This window comes from Carcharodon carcharias, chromosome 5 (assembly GCF_017639515.1).
Source record: "Carcharodon carcharias isolate sCarCar2 chromosome 5, sCarCar2.pri, whole genome shotgun sequence".
NCBI lineage: Eukaryota > Metazoa > Chordata > Chondrichthyes > Lamniformes > Lamnidae > Carcharodon > Carcharodon carcharias.
Window position 1 is genome coordinate 181,239,665 of NC_054471.1, and position 24,349 is coordinate 181,264,013.

Consider the following 24,349-nt stretch of genomic DNA (forward strand, 5'->3'; position numbering starts at 1 on the left):
CTGGAGGGGAGTGGAAATGCCCCATTTCCCTCAGAGGGAGCAGCTGGCCAGCGAGTGATTTTGGAGGGAGAAGTGTGTGTGTGTGGCCGGGCCTTTCGGTGCCTCGTGCAAACACACTCCCACGCAGATCCTTCACGGATCACACTCACCTCAACGTCCTGAGCATTTTCGATGCTGCCTGCTGGGGTTCACTTTCAGTTGTCCATCTGAGCTGAACTGCATCTCCGCCCACCCACCCGTTTCCCTCTTGCGTTGCCACTGCAGGAACTTACCCATGGCTTCCGCGATGGAGCGCAGGCACACATCTCTGCATTATGCTGGACCAGGGTCTCCATGGCTTCTGTCATCCTTCTCATGGAGACCTCCATGTGGGCATATGTGGGCATATATTCCCCTGCCTTCTGCTGACTCTCCAGGATGAGGTGGAAGGCCAAATCTAAAGGCTCGTCATCTGACTCGGACCTCACAGATGCCTGATGCCCAGCAGTCCTCCGAGTGCCAGGGAGCTCGCACGAACCTGCCTCCTGCAGCTGTGCACGTGACCATGTGGTGACCACCAGATTGTAACCCCAGCCTGCTCTAGATCTAGGGCCCATCAAGGTGTGTGTCTCTGCGGCGGTGCAGGGTGTGGGTAAGCGCTGTGATGGGTCTTCCAGGCTGCTTATTCCCATCTCTTCAATGGGGGAGGTGGCCTTTTGGCTGGAGGTGAGGACGTGGGTGGAGCTGAGGGACTGGCTGGCTGAGGGTGTCAGTCGCTTGGCAGGGCTCCTTGTGAACAAAAGTAGAGATGGTTAGTGCATGTCAGCACAGTCACGAGGAGAGAGAGCACTCACAGATGCATTCAGAGAGGGATGATGTGGTGCAGGACCCTCATGGGAGTGTTCACCACCGACCTCATTGTCGCCGCAGACACAGTCCACGTCCTCACCAGTCAGTGCAATGGCACACTCCTCAAAGTGAGTGAGGGGCCTAAAACGGGCCAGTCCACCCCCAGTCTGTGACCTCTTCCTGCTGATGTGAGCAGGCTTCTCCTGCAGGAAAACAGATGGAGAGAAGGCCACATGGCACTGCGTGTAATGTTTGTGTGGTGAGCGGAGCCATAGACAGATGAGGACGTGATCTCGAGAGGATATGAGCCTGATGGAGATGTGAGGGTGCGTGTGAGAGTTAGTGGTGTTGTCCCTTGAGGTGCGAGATCCCTGTGGATGTGTGATGGGTTTGTGAGTGTGTGAGTTGAGAGTGATGAGAAGAGTGAGTTACCCTGGTAGTACGGAGGAGACCATTCATCCTGTAGCGGCACTGGGTGGCTGTCCTCTTTTGCAGGGCATTGGCACTGACCACTGCTGCCACCACCTCCCAAGCCAGATTTGTGAGGTTGCTGCCCATCCTGTGGCTAGAGTGGGTGTAGAGGACATCATGGCAAGCCTCCACTGTGTCCAAAAGGCGTTCAAGTGCATCATTGAACCTGGGGGGCTGCAGTCTTCTTGCCTATTGGGGCCATGTCTTCTTTGCAGTAGCTGTGGGTTGGAAGCACCAGAGAGGTGTGTGCGCGGCTAGAATTTAAATATGGCGCCCGGCGTGATGAAGCGGCGAGTTGATGGCGTGGTGGCCCGCCTGCCATGGAAATCGCCTGTTTGCTGGGAATGCAATTAATGCAGCGGGTCTGGGATGATATGATGTTAACAGCTGCCATTGCAGCTATGGGGGAAAGCATTGATTTACCTGGCCACTACTGCACTTAGAGCAAATCTGGGACGATTCCGCCCTACGTCTGGAATTTGATCTTTCCTTTTCAGATAACAATAGACTTACAATGTGTTTTCAATATTTTGCCTTTATTTCAGATTTCTTGTATTTGCAATCATTCATTTTTGAGTTAGCAGCAGACCAGTAAAATGGTCAGGAAAAAAACTGGCTACTTTTATTTTAGTATTTTATTTTTAAACCAGGCATATAATTTCATGGAAGTGTAACTTAAGCAGAAAATTTAACAACAGGCCTGAAGTCCAATCATGAAATAAGGGGTGTTTTACAAAAAGTATCTTAATGGTTCTTAATCAGCTAAACAGTCTTCAAAGTCTTCTACATGTTACTAATGCTTGATTTGGGTTGTGGTGATTTCCTGCAACTTCTGTGTAAGCAGGGTCTCCTCAGAGTGAGTTTTAACATTGGGAGATAGGGTTCAGCCAATCCTCTCTAACAGACTCAACAATGTGACACAGGAGGCAGAGATATGCACAGTATGCCAGGGCACTCTATTGTCACTGAGTTTGGCTCTCTCAACATTGGAATTTGGAAAGATACCTGTCCCAAATTAATTAATCGATAGCTTTATTGTTCTTCAGGCTAAAACTAAACTTACAAACATATTCATTGCAGGCAGTGTGTCTATACAGATATGAAAAACTTTTCACGCATGCACAGAGGTGTACCGGCAGTCTGGATGCTGCAGAATGACATCATTGGTGTTTGGTATATGCATGGGCCATTGCATGTGCACAGCAGCCATTTTGCATTGGCAGTAGTTACAGTGAGATTATTAAGTGCCCTACAAGCTCAACCATATCTCAATCCTGCCTCTGGAGCAGGGAAATCAGCAATGAAAAGCAGTGAACTTGATTTGCAGAGCTCATTAAAATCAATGGCCAGGAAGTTAAGATCACAGTAAACTGGGCATGCCGATCTGTGTTGGATTCCCCAATTTGCCCTTCCACAAGCGGAGTCTTGACATTTTAGCGCTAATACTCACACACCATTCAACTCTGACTATTCCAAGATAGTTCCAGATATACTTCCATGCTCACCAGTAACACAGAAACTATTGGCCAGGATTTCCTGGTTGGCGAGTGGCGGGTGGGGTCCGCTTGCCGCCGCATAAAATGATGCACGGTGATGTCAGGCGGAACTCCCGATGTCACCATGCCCCATTTAAATTTTCAGGTAGGCTGGGGCTCAGCAGAATCAGTTGTGCACCCAACGACCTGTCAATGGCCAATTGAGGCCAATGACAGAGTCAGTGAAGTAATTAATGGACCTGCCCGTCCAACCTTAAGGTTGGCGGGCAGGCTGGGAGCCCTGGCAGGTAGCAGAAAAAGCATGAAACCTCATCCACAGGCGGGATGAGGTTTCATGTAGGTTTTAAAAAATGTAATTAAACTGAATTTAAAAGTGATGGACATGTCCCAACTCATGTGACAGTGTCACATGAGGGGACATGTCAAGGAATTTTTTTTTTCTTATTTTTAACATTTTTTACTGTAGAGCTGATGTCCCTGAGGCTGCACTTAGCCTCAGGGAGATGAGTGCGCTCTTTCATGTGCATGCGTGAAGGAGCACGTTCTCGGTTTATGGAATCCACAACCCCCCACCCCCACCCCCCGCCGCCCACAGAGGGAGCGCATAGCGCTTCTGTGCGGACATCACGCTGGGTGGGTAGATTGGCATGGCGGGTATGTAGGGCTATGGTTGTGGGGGGGCATGAGTTAGCATGGATGGAACTCAGGAACTGTGCAGGGGTGATAAGGTGTGAGGGATGAGAACTAGAGAGCTTTTTTTTTGTTTTATTGGTTAGATTACAATTGGATGACACTCCAGAGCACTGAGGCTGGCATTTGAACCAGCCCACCTCACCGCTCGGCAGCCTTTGTGGTTGCTTCTGCATTGTTTCTGGGAGTAGCAGAACTCCACTCCAGTTAGCACCTGTTCCCCACCACCCCCACCCTTGGAACAAATAGCCGACCATTTGGGGCACTTTCTCCCAAGTCGGCCTTGTGGAGTTGGCAAAACTTCCTGATTGCATACCTGGCTCACAAAATGGCGGCGCGCCCCCGATTGGGGGTGCTGATCAAAGGCGCCCGCTCTTAAACTTCCCCCCAAAGTGGGGGAAAAATTCTGCCCATTTTATTCCAAACAGTATTTGGTCATCAATGTCTCCTTTTAACCTTCAATCCCATTCCTTGATTTCCTCCAGTACTAAAGTTATTATCAATGACATGGTGCACTCCTATGTTGAGTAGAAGGCCTCCAAGCTCATGCTTGTGGCCGATTTCGTTTGCATGCGAGATTAAAGAGCGAATGTTGACACACTTTGGACATCAGGAGAAAAGGAACTGAATTTCCGCCTCTGAGCCAGGAACGCAATCAGGAAGTTTTGCCAACTCCACAAGGCCGACTTGGGAGAAAGTGCCCCAAATGGTCGGCTATTTGTTCCGGGGGTGGGGGTGGTGGGGAACAGGTGCTAACTGGAGTTGGGCCTGCCACTCTCAGAAACAATGCAGAAGTGACCACAGAGGCTGCCCGAGCGGTGAGGTGGGCTGGTTCAAATGCCTGCTTCAGTGCTGTGGGGTGTCATCCAGTTGTAATCTAACCAAGAAAACAAAAAAAGCTCTCTAGCTCTCACCCCTTATACCTCAAGACCCCCGCACAGTGCCTGAGCTCCATCCATGCTAACTCATGACCCCCCACGACCATAGCCCTACATACTCGCCACACCAATCTATGCTCCTCTACCCACTCCCCATGGCCCTTTATAGCCACTATGCCTACTTACTACCAACTTGTGTCAACCTATGCCCTTTACAACTTCCATGCTAACTTACCCAGTATCCACCATGGGCAGACCTCAGAAACATTTAGCGTTCTAAATTTCTATTACAGATTTCACTATATTAAAAAACTCTCATTGATAAAAGCACATTCAATACATTTAAACCCCTTCAAGTACTTAACCCCAAACATTTGTATTCATAGCCCCAAATCAAAGATAACTAATTTCTTTCTGACCACTTGAAGCTGTCAGTTAAGCAGTGAACTTACAGGCCTCCCACTGTGATAATGATAGGTTGCGGAAATAGTCAAGCAAAAATAATACTAAGATGATAGTATGCAGGCTTATGTCAACATCTATTGAAATTGCAAGCACCAATTTTTTTCAGCTCTAGGCTTTTTTTTCAAAATATAAATAGCAGGGGATTTAAATGACTTGGCAGTTCCACAGGCCTTATCCACTTTTTATGCACATTCACGTCTACTCTTAACAATCCCAAAGGGGTACCTGACCTCTCCAAATAACTCCCATGGGTTTAGACCTTTTAATCAAATTTGTAAAGACCAAGAGTTGTGTTTGTGATCCAAATTGCTTCTGTTTGAAGGTAGCTGCACTTTTAGATGTGCTGCTGCCTCCGTGAACATGGATATGTGAAAAACGTCCCGCTCCAGCGAAAATGCTGCCCCGGCAGGGCTTTTGGATTCTGGGCTCTGGCGCCATTTTGGCTAAGGCCTTCCGGCTTTGCAAAAATCTCAGCGTCTCAAGTCCTTCCTCGTACTATTGTTTCTACTGTCATTTTGGTGAATTTTTGTTGGACGCTTTCCATGATTTGAATATCCTTTCTGTAACGGATTACCCAAAACTTACAGCACTCCAACTATGGCCAAGCCATTACTTCATACAAAGTGATCATTACCTCTTTACTTTTGCACTAAAAAGCCTGTTTATAAAATCCAAAATAGTTTTGCCCTTTTTATGGTTTTATGTTCCTCCACGTGCATGTTTAAGCAATTATGTTTCTGAACCCTAAAGAGGGGATTTTACCTCTGTCCATTGGGCAGAAACCAGGTTGCCAAGCAGTTAAGATTGGCCTGGTACTTACCGGCTGAAGCCCGATCCTTTTGAGGCCCTTCTCGTTTCCCACAGGTTCCCATGTTACCCTCCTCTTCTAAGCAGGCAAGAGGGATGTCCTTAGGGAATTGGTAGGCTCCTTCTTTAAAGGTGCACATTAGGAATTAATAACGTAATTGGGGCGTGACTGCTATTTTAATCAGAAGGCTGTGCAGGGAAGCTGTTGTTTCTTTCCTGCTAGGTCAACCTAGCGGAAAGAGGAGTCAAGACAATGCTCAAAAAGGCAATTGTCTTAATTTTATTGACTTCAACTGTGGAGGGGGGCAGAAAAAGTAGCAGGTTATGCTGTCCAAATCCCTACCTTTACCTGAGTCCTGGAGATTGTACCTACAATCCCCAGAATTGGCCTCCTACATTGAAATATTCTGCTCCCTCCCAATCTACAGCAGTCACTTCCTGCTAGCTTTGGGCAGGAGATTGATGCCTGGGTCAGAATATTGAGGTCGGCGGGTGGGTGTGGTCAGTGGGCCCAGGAGCGGCTGGGAAACAGCCCGCCCCCAGCAATCGGCCCCCAATTAACGGCCAGCCAGCGTGGAAGGCATGCTGAAATGCTCAGCGCTGCCGAGATGGGGGCAGGAGGAGGGCAAGTGCTGAAGTCAGCACGGGCATGGGGGAACGCTCACAGAAAGCTCCCTGAAGGCAGAGAGCTGCCTCAGGGACCTGGTGAATTCAAATCCAATAAACAGATTTTAAAATCCAGAAAAAAATGCCCACACATCAGAAACAGTCGCATGAACACGAAAATTCTGTGCAAATGTTTTTTTTAAATTTAATGATAGAAACCTCATCCCATCCTTGGATGAGGTTTCCTGAAAAATACGTAGGTTGCCTGGCCGATTCACCCAACTGCCAACCGCTATATTGGACGGGCAGCAAAAAATCCCAGTTAATTGCGCTATTTTATGCTCGAGCGTGTCGGGCGCACACCTGCATGCCAAGCGAAAAGATCTGCCCCTGGGAATTTAGAACTGCTCCTTGAGTTGTTGAGGTTGCGATAGTTTGCCCTCCTGCTTTGGCCCCATCCATGAAACTACTGCCTTGAATTAAAATTGGGGCTAGTTTCCATTCATCCACATCCTTCTGGTTCTATCCCAAGAGCTTTTTTATTCCTGCTGTTGCTCTCTAGCCCCATCCACCAACATGCATTTATTATGGTTTGGATGCTGAAGCAATACTGTATTGTTAGCCTGCCAAAGCAAAGCATTTCTTTTTTGCAAGACTATGTGGGAGATTACATTCTTCAGGTTGTAAATCAGTCCCCTGGGTATAATAATATCTGTATAAAAAAAATTGAAAGTTTTCTTTTTTAAGTCTTTGTTCTAATTCCTTATGATTCTCAGCCCAGCTGTTGCCTTGAGAACAATAAAACAGGAGGAATAAAGTACATTCCTGTGTATTCCTATTAAACTACCTGATTGATTATGCTGGAATCATAAAACACACAGTCCTCAGAGGTTGTTCCTTGAGATAAATTCCTAGGACCAAGCACCTGAGAATGCGAGGTGTATCACAATGCAATATAGGATATAACCATTTGACACCTTTTTCTTTATCTAGACAAAAGTTGTTAATTTCTTCCACTGGGAGGAGAAACAAAGAGATCAGTCTCAGACCAAGAGTATTGAATATAGGGAATCTGAGAGTCAGAGAGATCAGTCTCAGACCAAGAGTATTGAATATAGGGACTCTGAGAGTCAGAGCATGGCTATATTAGTGCTGGGGAGGTGGTTGTAGCTGGGGCCTTCTCAGAGAGTGTTAACCTGGATTTGGCCACTAAAGAAAGTTTGCAAGGACTTTTATCTTGCAGTTGACTATTGGTTCCTCTTTTGGACAGCACATCCTTTGTGATGCTCTTCCAATTTTACACTTGGGGAAAAAGTTTCCCCCTGTTGGGGGGGAAGTTCAGGAGCAGATGTGGGCAGGTGCACCTCCGATTGGTGCACTCGATAGGAGGCACACCTCCATTTTACATGGGCAGGCCGATTAAGGCCCGTCCAGCGTGACGTCCGCCAGGAAGCACTATGTGCTCCCTGTGCGGGCGGGTGGGGTTGTGGGGAGGGGGGGGGGGGGGGATTCCCTCAGCTGAGAGGGGGCTCTTTTGTGCATGCTTGCGAAAGATCACACAAATCTCCCTGAGGCTAAGTGCTGCATCAGGGAGATCGACGCCAAATCTTAAAATGTTAAAGAGACAGAAACAAAATTTCCTTGACATGTCCCCTCTTGTGCCACAGTCACATGAGTTGGGACATGTCCATCACTTTTAGTGAAACCTTTACTAAATATTTTAAAAGCCTCATGAAACCTCATTCTGCCCATGGATGAGGTTTCATGCTTTTTCTTAAGCCCGCCAGGACTCCCGGCCTGCCCACCAACCCGAAGGTTGGACGGGCAGGTCCATTAATTATGTTAAGTACTTTTTAAATGGCCTCAATTGGCCGTTGACAGGTTGGTGGGTGCACAGCTGATTCGGCTGCACCCCCGCCGACCTGAAAATTGAAATGACGCGGGGTGATGTCGGGAGCTCCGCCCGCTGTCATGCCGCGTCGGCGAGCGGACCCCGCCCCCGCTTGCTGACCGGGAGATCCTGCCCTTGGAGTCTGGAGTCAGCCTGTGGGTACATAGGACCCAGCTGTTAGTAGGGAGGCCAGGACAGCAAATCCCTTTTTTATGGATCTAAAATGTATAGTTTCTCGGAACCTCGATTGTTGACAGTTTGGACTATAGCTGAAAGAGGGAAACCCAAAAGTGGACAGCATTGTAATGGCACTTACAAAGGTGCATTAAACCCCTTACCACTCAGTGACTTAAGTTATAGTCAGCACCTTGAGTAAAATATAGATTACAGTTGATGACTTCTCACCATTATTCTCTTATAAGATATATAAGGACAGATTTTAACTTGTGGAGGTGGCAGGAGACAGAGAGTAATGAGCTGGCTGCCCTATATACTCCCTGATTAGTTATACTTTCCGCTGATTTCAATCCTCTACTGTGCATATTCAAGAACCATGGGGTTAAAGAAGGAAGCTCACCACCATCTTCTCAAGGGCAATTAGGCATGGGCAACAAATGCTGGCCTTGCCAGTGATGCTCACATTCCTTGAGAAGGATCAAAAAAATCTGAAATGCTACAGATCCTTAACATTCAGTGCCTTGTGGGGACATCATATAAAATAAATAACTGACTCAGGTCTGTATTTTTCTGCTTTTTTTTAACTTCAGTTTGGAAGATTATAAATATGATGTGTATATATCAAAATTTTCAAACCTATTAACCCTATGTCACTCATGTTTTTGCAGACTAGGTAATATTTTATATCAATTCACAAGTATAATGTAGCACACTAACATTTTAATATTTCAACTTTTCATATTATTTGCTTGTTTTCTATATTTTATTACTTAATAGGATGAAAGCCCTACTTTGTTCTCTCTTCATAAATTTACAGCTTTTTAAGCATGGATCATTTTAATAAAACAGTATTAGTCTTGGAAAAGATGCTTATATTCAGTTTTCAAACTAAAAGAAAAATCACAGAAAAGTTATGTTAGCAGTTATTGTGCAATGAATTAAATTTTGGAAAAGCTAGCAAATAAAAGGGAATACATAAAGGCTATGCAATCCTTTACTAAATATTAAAGTAACTTTCCCAAAACAAGTCATCCTATTTTTTTTATGAGGGAAATTCATTATTTCAAGTTTACAAAACATCTTCAGAAATTGTATTAAAATATAAACAGTTGCAAATTCCATTGCATCCTTTGTGATTAGTGTAATATACACAGCTGTTGCAGCAGCAATGATTCCAATATACTCTGGAATATATGGCTTGTAAGCGATTGTCATACTTCAATCCTGCAATTTGTCATGATATGCTCCCCATGTCTTTCAGCAGGTAATCACAGTTCTGGCTGCTATCCCTGTAAAACAGAAAAAAAAATACTAAAGCACTAACTAGGTAGAAATTGCATTTCAGGTTAAATAAAACAAAATCAAATTGCAATTTTTTTGAATGTAGTTGAATTTTCCAAATGTTTGAAGAGTATTTAATTTCATTGTTTTTTCAGGTGTGCCATTGGAAAGCTCAATATTGTGGCTTTGTGTATATATATATAGATATATATATATATATATATATATACTACAGCCCTTAAAATCCTCCAGCCCACTCCACTAATGTCACAGTGGTAAGTATGGCACAGCTGCCAGTGGTTGAGCTTTTGTTTCTTGACCCTGCTAGACTATTTGGCATCAGGATCAGCCTTTATGTGATGGGCAACAAAGTCAGTAAGGGGATGGCATTTTGGGGATTCCTTAGAAGGAGTCTTAGATGGCCACTTGGAGGGGGGCATTGATGGGTATGAAATGGCACCCTGTGGCTTTGCTGGAGAATGGCTGCTGTAGGCAAAGGTTTAAAAAAAGTAAATTAAAAGCCCATTCTTCTGCAGGTCCTTTTCTAATGATAATCAATTACCCTATCCTATGATTTATTAGCCCCTCTTTTGTCTTTTTTTAATGCAGGAACACTTTGGCTGCAAGGAAGGTGAAACAGGCACAAGTCCTGGCAGGAAGTATCCCACTTGCCATTTCCACTTCTGTGAGTGATGTCAGGACGGGATTAGGGGCAGGTGCAAGAAGTGTAATTTTTGTGGTGTGCACTTCTAATTCTAGCATCACCCTCCCAACACAGAGTGCACCTCGGTCCACTCACCCAAGCACAAAGTTCACATTTTGTGTTTTCTGAATTAAAAAATCTCCCAAGAGTTATTCATGCCCATTGCTTAAAGAACTGGTGGAGCACCAATCTGAAAGACAGCGATTGTCATCTCTGTTACCAACTGCATGTCTTTGTGTTCTAGATGTTTCAAAGTTACCTTCCACAACCACTTTCCAGTAGTTTGATCAATGACATTGTACTGTGGTAGCACTTCCATTGTTGAATGCAGATCAAATTTATTATAGAATAATAGTATTGTAATTACATTATTATTGAAAAAAGGCCTGTCTTTTATACAAAACTTTTATACCTGGTAGCCAAAATTAAAGTATTAAATAACTGCATTTTGTTTTTTAATTGTCCCACTTGCAAGGCAACAGAGTGTATAATACTATAATTACCTAAGGAAAAAATCATGACTGTATTTCTAATAACAACAGAGCATATGATGTCAGCAGTAAGACAAAACAAGCGATAACTCATCAACTGCCTGTTTATACTCTTCCTTGCACCCCCAACAACCCAGTCCCCGATATTTAATTGCATTGACTTCAATGGAACTGATTATCAGGCAGGAAGTATAACAAGTGGTCAATGTAATACCACTCAATAACGCTATCACTGAAGATGTATTTCTATCTCTAGACCCAGGATGGGAACCCCCAGCCCTGGGGCTGGATCCAGCCCGCTGCAATTTTTCATTCGGCCCGCGGTGAGGTTTCAAAATCCAGCCACGCCACCCCCACCCCCACGCACCACATGCTGCATTCTGGGCCAGCCACCGCTATGTTCTGATGCCTGAGCCTCGGCCGCAGTCATTAGAGGCCCAGGCTATAGGGAGAGTGCCATGACCTGAGATCAGGAGCAGGAGGGTAGGGCAGGGACGGGAAGCTGCCGGCTACCAATCGGGTGGTGAAGTGTGAGTAACCTGGGGTGGGGAAGAAAAGGACACCCGGCTCCATCAGCGGCTCATACCCCCTCCCGCTCCCAACTCCACTGGTGTCCTAGGACAGGGGCTCAATCCCTGCAGACTGAGGAAGGGGCCCAGGCTCCAGGCCCAGGTGCAGCCTCGGACTTGGAATTGGCCAGAGCCTTGGGTTGTTGAGTAACTTGCCCTGGGCCGGTTTGGAGGTGAGACAGAGTGGGAAAGGAGAGGGAGAGAGAGAAAGAGAGAGAGGGACAGTGTGGGAAAGGAAAGAGAGAGAGAGAGACATACACAGACAAAGCGGGAAAGGAGAGAGAGAGAGAAAGAAAGGCAGACAAAGTGGGAAGTGAGAGAAAGAGGCAGAGAGAGAGAATGGGAAAGGAAAGCAAGCAAAAAGTTGAGCTGAATTTCAGGAGTGCTGTGATTGAGAAGCTGTGCTGCTCCGGGCTTTTTGGGTGATTTAGTGTTATCTAATTTGAATTAGTGAAGGAACTGGAATTTAACATTTTGGCCACACCGCTCAATATTGAAGCAGTCGATGTACCTGAAGACCTTCAAAGCGAAGTTATAAAACTGCAAAGCAACATTGAACTTAAGGTTAAATACAATAAGCTGCCTCTGCTGGAATTCTACAGAATCCATGTCGGCACTGATGAATTTCTAAACTGGAGGAGACATGCGCTGAAAATTGCATCGCTGTTTGGAACAGCATACTGCTGTGAGCAGATTTTGTCAAAAATTTCTCTCGCAAGGAACCGTTTGCTTGCCAGATTAACAGAAGTGAATCTGGAAAGCCAGTTGTGCGTAGCAACATCATCAGTGCCAGCAGACATAACAAGGCTCATTAAGGAAAAGCAAACTCAGCCATCGCATTAAAGCAGTGGGTGAGTTGAACATTTCTCAATTCTCTCTTTAAAAAAAAAGTAAATTAAGCTGGTTTTTATGGGTGTGTGGCCCGCAACTGATTTTGTCTATGTGCTCCAGAGGTTTACTGCACAGAAGTGGGACGTTTGGTCCATTGTGCTGTACTGGTTCTTTGGTTTCAACAAACATTACAGAAGACCATTATTTCAATAAATATCTACCTTAGCTCTTGGAGCGCCAATTTATTTTTCATTCGGACTTCTTCTGTTATTGGGTAAAGCTGGAATATCAATAACCCAATGATAATCAGTCCTGTAGGCGCTGCTCCCACTAGCAGTTTTAGGGTTAAAGCCACAGGAGGGGGCTGGAAACATGCTCCAGTTTCATAGCCTGCAAAACTAGGACACAACCATCATGAAACTTTTCTGACACCTAATGTAGAGCGTACATTTCTCATGTTATGTTATCTTGTATTGTTATGACTCTATCTGTTCTAATTGCAGATAACTTGAACTGCTAGTGTCATGTCAAAGTTCTTATACCAGCTAGATGGATTAAGTTATAGTCAAAACAACTATTAAATCTCAAGACAGAATATTCTGCAGGATTTAGTGCCAGCCAACGACAAATTGAATGAAATCGTCAGAATCCTAGGCAATGAGCTTTACTATATTGCTTAGTTTTACAGAACGCCATAAGGGGAACACCAGATGTCACACTCCTGCATCTCCCCGTGCTTTGGCCTGAATTTTCAGCTCAGCGAGTGGGCGCGATCAGTGGGCCCGTGAGCGGTTGGGAAGTGGACCGTTGGCTGCAATTTCACGCTGGCTGGCCAATTAATGGCCAATGAGCATGAAGCACGCACTGATACGATCAGTGCTGGTGAGTTGGGGGGGGTGGAAGAAGGGTGAGCACTGAAGTCAGCACAGGCACGGAATGAAAGCTCCCTGAAGGCCGAGAGCTGCCTCGGGGAGCTGAAGAATTTAAATCTGAACAATAATGATTTTAAAATCCGGAAAAATGCCCACGCATCAGAGTCACCTGAACATATACAACATAAAAGTTCTGTCCAAGCGTTTTTATTTTTTTAATTTAACGATGGAAACCTCAACCCACCCTTGGATGAGGTTTCCTGAAAAATGCAAAGGCCGCCTGGCTGATTCACTCACCCGCCAACTGTAATGTTGGACGGGCAGCGAAAATTCCCAATTAATTGCACTGTTACTGGGCTTAATAGCCCTCTTAATTGCCAGCGGGCACGCTTCTAAGTTCAGTGTGCACTTGCCAATTGAAATATTGCGCGAGTGCGCGATAATGTTGGGATGCTCACTCGACATCATCGCGCGCTATTTTACACTCGAGCGTGTCAGGCACATGCCCGCACTCCGAGCGAAGTATTCTGCCCTTAGTTTCAGAGTGAGGCTTTAACAGGTCATCCAGATGCCTGTCCTCTGAATCATGTTGCATGGTGCATCAATGGATGGAGAGAAAGAAGAAACTATTGTCGAAAGAGGGAGTCTAGGTTGGTTGACGTGGCACTGATGCTGGGGAGAGATGTTTCTCTGAAAGTGAGGTTGAGGTATGTTGAAGGGACAGAGTATCGAGAACTTGATTTTGCATCCGCCCATGCTAAACCTGATTCTGGACTGCTTAATGCTGAGTGTGAAATTCTTCAACTCAATATCACTGACATTCTTTACCAAAACTCACAATTGTTTTTAACAAAGAACTTGCATCTTTTAAGCAGGTGACAATATTTACATTGCATATCATCTGTTGGTGAACTAATGCAGCTGTTTAAGAAGGGAAATGACATGAGCTTAACATGTTTTAACCACTTACTCAAGGCTAAGAGTAGAGAATCCCAGAGAAACTCCAGCAGACAGCTTGGTGAAGAAAACATAGAATGAGCAGAATATGGGTTCCAGTCCTTTTATGCATGGATTTTGAAGTCTAAAATCGTCAATAACATCAGGCAGCATAGACCTGCAATGGGAAATAAACAAGCCTAAGTACAGGGTAATACTCTTGAGGTCTATATCCTAATATAAATATAACGTCAGGAATGTTAAACAGAATCTTAGAACTTCATATTCTAGTGTAGATGTCAACTGTGGTGTATGAATTTTCTCATTCATGACTGCATCACCAATAAAATTCTCAAGGTTGTTATGACCTATGCAGTTGGTAAAGGTGAGTTATTTAAAAATCCCAGAGGGAAACTTTAAACAACTGTCATAATCACAGAATCACAGAGCAGAAGAGGCCCTTTGGCCCATCGAGTCTGCACCGACACGTGAGAAACATCTGACCTATCTACCTAATCCCCTTTACCAGCACTTGGCCCATAGCTTTGAATGTTATGATGTGCCAAGTGCTTATCCAGGTACTTTTTAAAGGATGTGAGGCAACCCACCTCCACCACCCTCCCAGGCAGTGCATTCCAGACCGTCACCACCCTCTGGGTAAAAAAGTTTTTCCTCACATCCCCCCTAAACCTCCTGCCCCTCACCTTGAACTTATGTTCCCTCGTGACTGACCCTTCAATTAAGGGGAACAGCTGCTCCCCATCCACCCTGTCCAAGCCCCTCATAATCTTGTACACATCAATCAGGTCGCCCCCTCAGTCTTCTCTGCTCCAGCAAAAACAACCCTAGTCTGTCCAACCTCTCCTCATAACTTAAATATTTCATCCCAGACAACATCCTGGTGAATCTCCTCTGCACCGCCTGCAATCACATCCTTCCTATAATATGGCGACCAGAACTGCGCACAGTACTCCAGCTGTGGCCTCACCAAGGTTCTACACAACTCCAACATGACCTCCCTACTTTTGTAATCTATGCCTTGATTGATAAAGGCAAGTGTGCCAAATGCCTTTTTCACCACCCCACTAACATTCTCCTCTGCCTTCAGAGATCTATGGACACACGCGCCAAGGTCTCTTTGTTCCTCAGAACTTCCTAGTGTCATGCCGTTCATTGACTACTTCCTTGTCAAGTTACTCCTTCCAGAGTGTATCACCTCACACTTTTCAGGGTTAAATTCCATCTGCCACTTATCTGCCCATTTCACCATCCCATCTATATCTTCCTGTAGCCCAAGACACTCAACCTCACTATTAACCACCTGTCCAATCTTTGTGTCATCCGCAAACTTACTAATCCTACCCCCTACATAGTCATCTATGTTGTTTATATAAATGACAAAGAATAGGAGATTGAGCACAGATCCCTCTGGACACTGGCTTCCAGTCACGAAAGCATCCTTCTGTCATCACCCTCTGTTTCTTACAACTAAGCCAATTTTGAATCCACCATATCAAATTATCCTGGATCCCATGTGCATTTGCCTTCTTTATAAGTCTCCCATGTGGGACCTTGTCAAAGGCTTTGCTGAAATCCATATAGACTTCATCAACTGCACTACCCTCATCTACACCTGGTCACCTCCTCAAAAAATTCAATCAAATTTGTTAGGCATGACCTCCCTCTGACAAAGCTATGCTGACTATCCCTGATCAAACCTTGCCTCTCCAAGTGGAGATAGATTCTCTCCTTCAGAATTTTCTCCAATAGTTTCCCTACCACTGACGTGACACCCACTGGCCTGTAGTTCCCTAGCTTATCTCTACAACCCTTCTTAAGTAGCGGAACAACATTAGCTGTTCTCCAGTCCTTTGGCATCTGCCCGTGGCCAGAGAGGAATTAAAAATTTGGGTCAGAGCCCCTGCGATCTCCTCCCTTGCCTCCCTCAGCAGTCTGGGACACAAATCCTTCAGACTTGGAGATTTGTCCACTTTTAAGCCTGCCAACACCTCCAATATCTTGTCACTCTATCAATTTGCTTAAGAACCTCGCAGTCTCTCTCCCCGAGTTCGATACCTTCATCCTCATTCTCTTGGGTGAAGATGGATGTGAAGTATTCATTCAACACTCTAGCAATGTTCTCTGGCTTCAGCCATAGATTGCCCCCTTGGTCCCTTAAAGGCCCCACTCTTTCCCTGGTTATCCTCTTCCCATTGATATACTTATAGAATATCTTGGGATTTTCGCTACTTTTACCAGCCAGAGCTTTCTCTTTGCTCTCCTGTTTGCTTTCTTAAGCTCCACCTTGCACTTTCTGTACTTACTAATGCCTCCGCTGATTTGCTTCCCTCGTACCTGCTAAAAGCCTTTCTCTTCCTTCTCATCGTAACCTGAATATCTCTGGTCATCCATGGTTCTTAAGGTTGGACAGGCAGCATCCTTAACAACTTTAATTACTTTGTTAGTGGCCTTAATAGGCCTTTGACAGTTCAGTGGCCAACGTCACCGCGCGTCATTTTACGCATTGGTGAGCGGGCGGGCTCTGGCCCCACTCGCCGATAGGAAAATTCTTCCCTAAGTGTTATGTTTGAGATGTGACTCTGGACTCAGGAATCAGACCACTACTTCTCAAGGTTTTATGTTAAACTAAATGAAACATTTTATTAATTTACTCAGGTTTAAAAAAAGTACACATGGCTCCTATCATAACTTTTAACAAATTCCCAAGCTAACCTCCATTAAGGCAACAGCAACCCATAGACTTAACCAAACACCAGGCAAAGCATTTTCACCTTACAAATTCAAAATGAGGTTCTTTCCACTGTGGAGCCAGTTGGGCCAGTTGGAGGTTTAGAGCTGCCTTTTGATCTCACATTGCCTCTGGCTGCACACCCGAAACCTACTGAAGTTATACCTATCAGCCCCATTGAATGTTAATTCTCATTGTATCAATAACCTCTTTGAACTTCGCCTTTTAACAATGAAACCCCTTTCATACTACCGATTTTATTAGCAATATAAATAAATGGCTTAGTATCTGTTGGACAAGCGTCAAGTTTTCACCCCACTTCTTGAATGCTCTATTAAAAACATGCAAATGCACGCTATCTCTCATCCATATCAAAACTAGTACCCATCAAAGCACCCAGACTAACTGGCTTTAACCCAATTAGGACACACCCGCAGAGTAACCTTTACTTTAAAAGAAAAATATTTTCCGAAATATTATATACATTAATAGCTTCATGATATCCCCCTCCTTATTGAAAAATGAACTGTCATAATTCTAAAAAATGGCGTCATTTTAATAACCCATTTCACACTATCTCCTATACTCATTACACTATTACATTACCAGATGCATGCATTAACATAACTATATATATACATGTTCTTGGTATCAACAGAAATCACTCCAATTCAGTGTCTAGGTTTTTTTTAAATGTCCCAAATCTCTTTAAGCTTCAAACTCTTATTATAATGCATCTGCGAAGAGATTTTCTCTTTCAGCAATATGTATAGTACGTAGATTGAATGGTTGTAACAATAAACTCCATCTGAAAAGCCTTGCACTTTAATCACAAAATTTGTCCAAACGCTTCAAAGGATTATGGTCTGTTTAAACGATTGTTTCCGGAGAATTGTTTGTAACGTAAATTTCAAAATGCTGCAATGCTAACACCAAATTCAAAGTCTCTTTTCAATGGTTGAATGTCTTCTCTGTTGTACATTCAGTTTCTGTGAAAAATACCCTATCAGTTTTTCAATTCCAGTGTCATCTTCTTGTAACAATACAGCCCCAATGCCTAAACATAAATAAAAATACCTGGAAAAACTCAGCCGGTCCGACAGCATCTGTGGAGAGGAACACAGTTAACATTTCGAGTCCGTATGACTCTTCAGCAGAACTAAGGAAAAATAGAAGAGAGGTGAAATATAAGCTGGTAAAGAGGGGTGGGGGTGGGACAAGTAGAGCTGGATAGAGGGCCAGTGATAGGTGGAGATTGCCAAAAGATGTCAGAGACAAAAGGACAAAGAGGTGTTGACGGTGGTGATATTAGCTAAGAAATGTGCTAATAGGTGATATTAAGGGTAGAAAGCAAGATGAGCAAGGTACAGATAGCCCTAGTGGGGGTGGGGTGGGGGGAAAGGATCGAAATGGGCTAAAAGGTAGAGATAAAACAATGGATGGAAATACATTTAAAAATAATGGAAATAGGTGGGAAAAGAAAAATCTATATAAATTATTGGAAAAAAGGGGAATCGGAAGGGGGGTGGGGATGGAGGAGAGAGTTCATGATTTAAGATTGTTGAACTCAATATTCAGTCCGGAAGGCTGTAAAGTGCCTAGTCGGAAGATGAGGTGCTGTTCCTCCAGTTTGCATTGAGCTTCACTGGAACATTGCAGCAGGCCAAGGACGGACATGTGGGCATGAGAGCAGGGTGGAGTGTTGAAATAGCAAGCGACAGGGAGGTCTGGGTCATGCTTGTGGATAGACTGAAGGTGTTCTGCAAAGCGGTCACCCAGTCTGCGTTTGGTCTCTCGAATGAAGAGGAAACCGCATTGGGAGCAGCGAATGTAGTAGACAGCCCCAGTGCCTATATCGCTTGCATCAATGGCCAACTTGAATTGCTTGGCATAACTGAGTACTGCCAACACTGGTGTTGTAGTTAATACAGTTTTCAAACTATCGAATGACTTCTGACTCTCCGGTGTCCATTGAAACTTCCAGTTCTTTTTTAATAATTCAGTCAGTGGAGCAACCACTTGGCTAAAATTTGGTACAAATTTCCAATAAAACCCACTCATGCCCAGAAATCTCAAAACTTCTCACATTGCTGTAGTCACTGGGAAATCCACGATAGCCTTGACATTTGCATCTCTCAGAGTCACCTTACCATGTCCAATGCTATGGCCGAGATATGTAACTTGCACTTTTGCAAATTCACTTTTAGCCAAGTTCATCACCAAATTTGCTTCTTATAGTTGAGTAAATAATTCTTCCAGATGCTGTAAATGCTCCTCCCATGTCCGACTGAAAATAATTAGATCATCAATATAAACTGCACAATTGCTTAGACCTGCAATTACTTTGTTTGTCAGTTTTTGAAATGTCGCATTCTTCATACCAAATAGCATGACTTTAAATTGATATAAAACAAAAACAGAATTACCTGGAAAAACTCAGCAGGTCTACCTACATTTCAAAAACTGACAAACAAAGTAATTGCAGGTCTAAGCAATTGTGCAGTTTATATTGATGATCTAATTATTTTCAGTCGGACATGGGAGGAGCATTTACAGCATCTGGAAGAATTATTTACTCAACTATAAGAAGCAAATTTGGTGATGAACTTGGCTAAAAGTGAATTTGCAAAAGTGCAAGTTACATATCTCGGCCATAGCATTGGACATGGTAAGGTGACTCTGAGAGATGCAAATGTCAAGGATTTCCAGCATCCGCAGTTTTTTTGTTTTTATTTAAATTGATATAGTCCACTTGGCATTATGCTAATATCACCTTTGCCCTCTCTGACAATAGTACCTGCCAATGTCCTTTTAGCAAGTCAACCTTTGTGATAAATTTCAATTGTCCCACTTTCTCAATGCAATCCTACAACCGTGGTATGGGATATGAATCCACTTTTGTCACTGCATTCACCTTTCACCTGCCCACACACAGTCTTTGGGTTCCATCCGGTTTCGGTATCAGTACAACAGGTGACCTCCAGTTACTGCAACTAGACTCAATGATATTATTTTGAAGTATGAAATCAATTTCTTTTTGTACTTGTGATAACTTTGCTGGATTTAATCCATAAGGCTGTTGCCTCACTGAAGATGATATTTCTATACATACTTCATGTAAAGCCAAATGTGTCTTCCCCAATTTATTTCCGCAAATAAGTTTGTGTGACTGCAACAGCTTTTCCAAATCACTGACACTTTCTTGGTAGATAAGTCAATATTTCATTTCAGTTTTCAAGCACCCCCTCATTATCTAATTTGATTAGAGGAAAATCAATTTCAGAGTCCTGCACTTCTACCCTTTCTCATCATCCACCATCACTAACACCTCTTTTTTGTTCCTCTTCCCTGTCAAAGTACTTTTTAAGCATATTTACATGACACACCTTCTGCTTCTTTCTTCTATCTGGAGTATTTATTAAATAATTTACTTCACTCAATTTCTTTTCAATCCTGCAAGGTTCAAGAAATCTTGCATTTAATGAATCTCCTACAACTGGTAATGAAACTAATACTTTCTCTCCAGAAACAAAACAATGAATTTTAGCCTTCTTATCTGCTTTCACTTTCATCACTTGCTGTAATATGAAATTTGACCCCTGATCTGATTGTATTTGTTTAGATAAACCATATCTTGTAAAAAATTGAATTAACTCCTCCACAATCTTCTTAGTTGTAATATTTCTTAAAGGTATTGCTTCAGTAAACCTAGTAAACACATCCATTATTGTTAATAAATACTGATTTCCACTTGTAGTTTTAGGGAGGGGTCCTACACAAACAATTGTGACCCTGGTAAAAGGTTTCTCAAATGCTGGTATTGGAATGAAAGGCGCCGGCTTAATCACTGCCTGTGCTTTTCCTGTTATTTGACATGTATAACAGGTTCTACAGGATTTGACTACATCCCGATGCAATCCTGCCCAAAAAAAATACCTCTGTGTCTTTTCCTGTGTTTTCCTAATTCCTAAATGTCCCCCCATTGGAATTTCATGAGCAATCCTCAGAATCTCATTTCTATACTCTAATGGGATAACAATCTGATGCACCTCCCTCCAACTTTCATTTGCTGAGACATGATTTGATCTTTCTCATTAATATATTCCCTCGAAGATAATAACATTCTGGTAAACATTTTGCTTTGGCTTCTGAATGAGCTTTCTGATATAAAACTGTTTTAATTGCAAATCATTTTTCTGTAACTCCACTAACCTCTTTGAGTTAAACACTTCAACTGAACTGTTCTGCATTGCTTCCTCCTGAACAATGTTATCAAATACAGTGATACAAGTACAACGACACCTTCTTCTTGCCTTTGAACTGCTTGCTTATCTTAAAAGCAAAAAACTGCGGATGCTGGAAATCCAAAACAAAAATAAATATACCTGGAAAAACTCAGCAGGTCCGGCAGCATCTGCGGAGAGGAACACAGTTAATGTTTCGAGTCTGTATGACTCTTCAACAGAACTAAGTAAAAATAGAAAAGAGGTGAAATATAAGCTGGTTTAAGGGTGGGGGGGGGAAAGGGGTTGGACAGGTAGAGCTGGATAGAGGGCCAGTGATAGGTGGAGATTGCCAAAAGATGTCATTGACAAAAGGACAAAGAGGTGTTGAAGGTGGTGATATTATCTAAGGAATGTGCTAATTAAGGGTAGAAGCAAGGTACAGATAGCCCTCATGGGGGTGCCCCAGAATAAATTGAACCCTTGCAATGGGAGAAATGCCTTGCAATGGGCAATTTTTCCACTACTCCAACTATAACCTCACCCGTCTTCCATTTGCTCTTTAAATTTACTTTCCACAATGGAATAGATTTAGCATCTCCATGAACCCCACTTATTATTCTCTTTCTCCTGCAATATTCCCTCTGAACAACAAGTATCACTATCCCACAACATTAAGGATTGACTAGCCCCTTTGTCTCTTAATATTTTAGCATCTTTACCTACTCCAACCTGTACACATGGAAAGATTTTCCCTTCACACACAAAGTTTTTAAATATTTCTGCAACCTGCTCCCCAGAAATCTCTTGAGTAAAGTGTGAACACATTTCCACTTCTCTGCCTTTCATTGATTCTCCCTGCTTCACCTATACACAAACCAGGTTTGTGCCTGAACCTCAGAACCCACTGTACTTTTACTTCCAGAGCTTTTCTGTACCCCAACAATTCCTATAGATTTTTCCTGAAATCTCCAGTACACTGACTTCATGTGCCCCACTTTATTACAATGAAAAAAAACCTCAATTTTCGAATGTCACTTCTGCCTTGAGCACCTTCCTTTTTTGTTTCGAGAAAAAACTTCCTGGGAACTTCCAGCTATTCCTTCTCTTCCCTGACTACCTGCCTTATTTTCACCTTCCCATTTTTAATCCTTTTCCAATTTGAAAGGGTGAAGGAAAAAAAGGTTTAGCTCTATGAACTAACTCATAATCATCAGCTATCTCTGCTGCTTGTCTTACAGAATCAACCCTCTGTTCCTCCAGATGAGTTCTCACTACCGAAGGGATTGAATCTTTAAATTCTTCCAAAAGAATGATTTCCCTCAGAGCTGCATATGTGGTTTCTATTTTTAATGCCTGTATCCACTGGTCCAAATTACTTTGTTTTACTCTTTCAAATTCAATATAAGTTTGCCAAGGCTGTTTTCTCATATTCCTAAATTTCTGCCTGTGTGCTTCAGGAATCAACTCATACGCACTCAAAATAGCTTTTTTCACCACATCATAATTCACTGACATTTCTTCTGAAAGCAAAGCGTATACCTCAATCCCCCTACCTAATAAACTTAGATTGTAATAATACTGTCCAGTTTTCCTGTGGCCATTTCATCTGTTTAGCTCGGTTCTCAAAAGAAATAAAGAATGCTTCAATATCTGTTTCCTCAAAGTTTGGAAGAGCTTGTACAAATTTAAACATCTCCCCACTGGGTTCTACTCTCGAGGTAAATCCTTCTTCACCTACTGAAGTCTCTTTTCTAACTGCTAACATTTTCAGTTAGAATTCTCTCTCTCTCTCTCTCTTTCTCTTTCCTTCTCTATCTTCACAATTTCTAATTCCCTATTAAAAGCCATTTCTCTGTCCTTTGCTTCAAATTCAAGCTTTTTCATTTGTAACTGAATTCCCACTACCTCCAGCTGTGACTCACTAGTGTCAGGTTTCACTTCCAACTGCAGATGCTCTGCTATACTTTGAACTATATCAGATGTCCTAGCTTCTGCGCGTAACCCTGACTGTAACTTACCCGCCAACTCTGTTAACTTCCTTTTGGTTATTTTCTCCAACCAGAGTTATCTCTTCTCCTCCCAGACAAATCTTAGTAATTGCCAAAACTATCCTGCAGTCTCACCACTTCGAAACTACCTCACCAACTCCTGAATTCAAAGTGCCACTCATACTCGTAAGCTTTAATATTCACCAATTCCTGACCATTCGAGGAATTAGAAATATAAATTATTCCGGGCACAGCCCCCAACTGTTATGATCGACATAGTTGGTAAAGCGGAGTTATTTAAAAATCTCAGAAGGAAATGTTAAACAACTGTCATAATCAATAATTTTAAGTGTTATGTTTGAGATGCGACTCTAAACTCAGGAATCAGACCACTAGTTCTCGAGGTTTTACATTAAAATAAATGAAACATTTTATTAATTTACACAGGCTAAAATATATGTACACATGGCCACTACCATAACTGTTAACAAATTCCCAAGCTAATCTCCATTAAGGCAAGAGCAACCCATAGACTTAACCAAACACCAGGCAAAGCATTTTCACCTTATAAATTCAAAATGAGGTTCTTTCCACTGTGGAGCCAGTTGGGCCAGTTGGAGGCTTAGAGCTGCCTTTTGATCTCACATTGCCTCTGGCTGCACACCCGAAACCTACTGAAGTTATACCTATCAGCCCCATTGAATGTTAATTCTCATTGTATCAACAACCTCTTTGAACTTTACCTTTTAACAATGAAACCCCTTTCATTGCACCAAATTTATTAGTAATATAAATAAATGGCTTAGTATCTGCTGGATAGGCGTCAAGTTTTCACGCCACTTCTTGAATGCTCTATTCAAAAAAATGCAAATGCATGCTATCTCTCTTCTATATCAGTACCGATCAAAGCAGCCGGACTAACTGGCTTTAACCCAATTAAGACATACCCGCAGCGTAACCTTTATTTTAAAAGAAAAATATTTTGCAAAATATTATGTACATTAATAGCTTCATGACAAGGTGGTTATGCTGCTTAGGATCACAGCTGGTGGAATTGTGCTGTGCGGGACAGGCTCTAGGATCTGCCCTGGTTCAGATTGTAACAAACCCTAACTGTGCCTGCAGGGTAATATAACAATTTAAAAATGGCCCTGGTGACCATTTTCTAGGAGGGATATCTGGTGTCTTTGTGAAGTAGGGAAAACACAAGTCTAAAAATAAAAACAAAAAACTGTAGATGCTGGAAATCCAAAACAAAAACAGAATTACCTGGAAAAACTCAGCAGGTCTGGCAGCATCGGCGGAGAAGAAAAGAGTTGACGTTTTGAGGCCTCATGGTGGGGGGGGGGGGTGGGGGGGGGTGTGTGTGTGTGTGTGTGGTGGTGGGGTGGGGG

The 24,349-nt window shown here is 43.2% G+C and overlaps 1 protein-coding gene across 3 annotated transcripts in view; it reads right to left on the minus strand.

The window, feature by feature from the left end:
* Positions 1 to 9,467: 9,467 nt before the first annotated feature.
* The window catches only part of mfsd2b (major facilitator superfamily domain containing 2B), a 123,208-nt gene continuing 108,326 nt past the window's right edge, over positions 9,468 to 24,349 (minus strand). Inside the window, exons 10-12 of one of the 3 annotated variants that reach the window (XM_041188299.1) lie at positions 14,027 to 14,170; positions 12,406 to 12,582; positions 9,468 to 9,598 (exon numbers count right to left, since the gene is read on the minus strand). In XM_041188299.1, the coding sequence (XP_041044233.1) occupies positions 9,544 to 9,598; positions 12,406 to 12,582; positions 14,027 to 14,170 (376 nt within the window). In that variant the 3' untranslated portion in view covers positions 9,468 to 9,543. Of the gene's footprint in view, positions 9,599 to 12,401; positions 12,583 to 14,026; positions 14,171 to 24,349 lie in introns of those variants that run through there. The other 2 variants (XM_041188298.1, XM_041188297.1) reach the window with 2 other exon arrangements.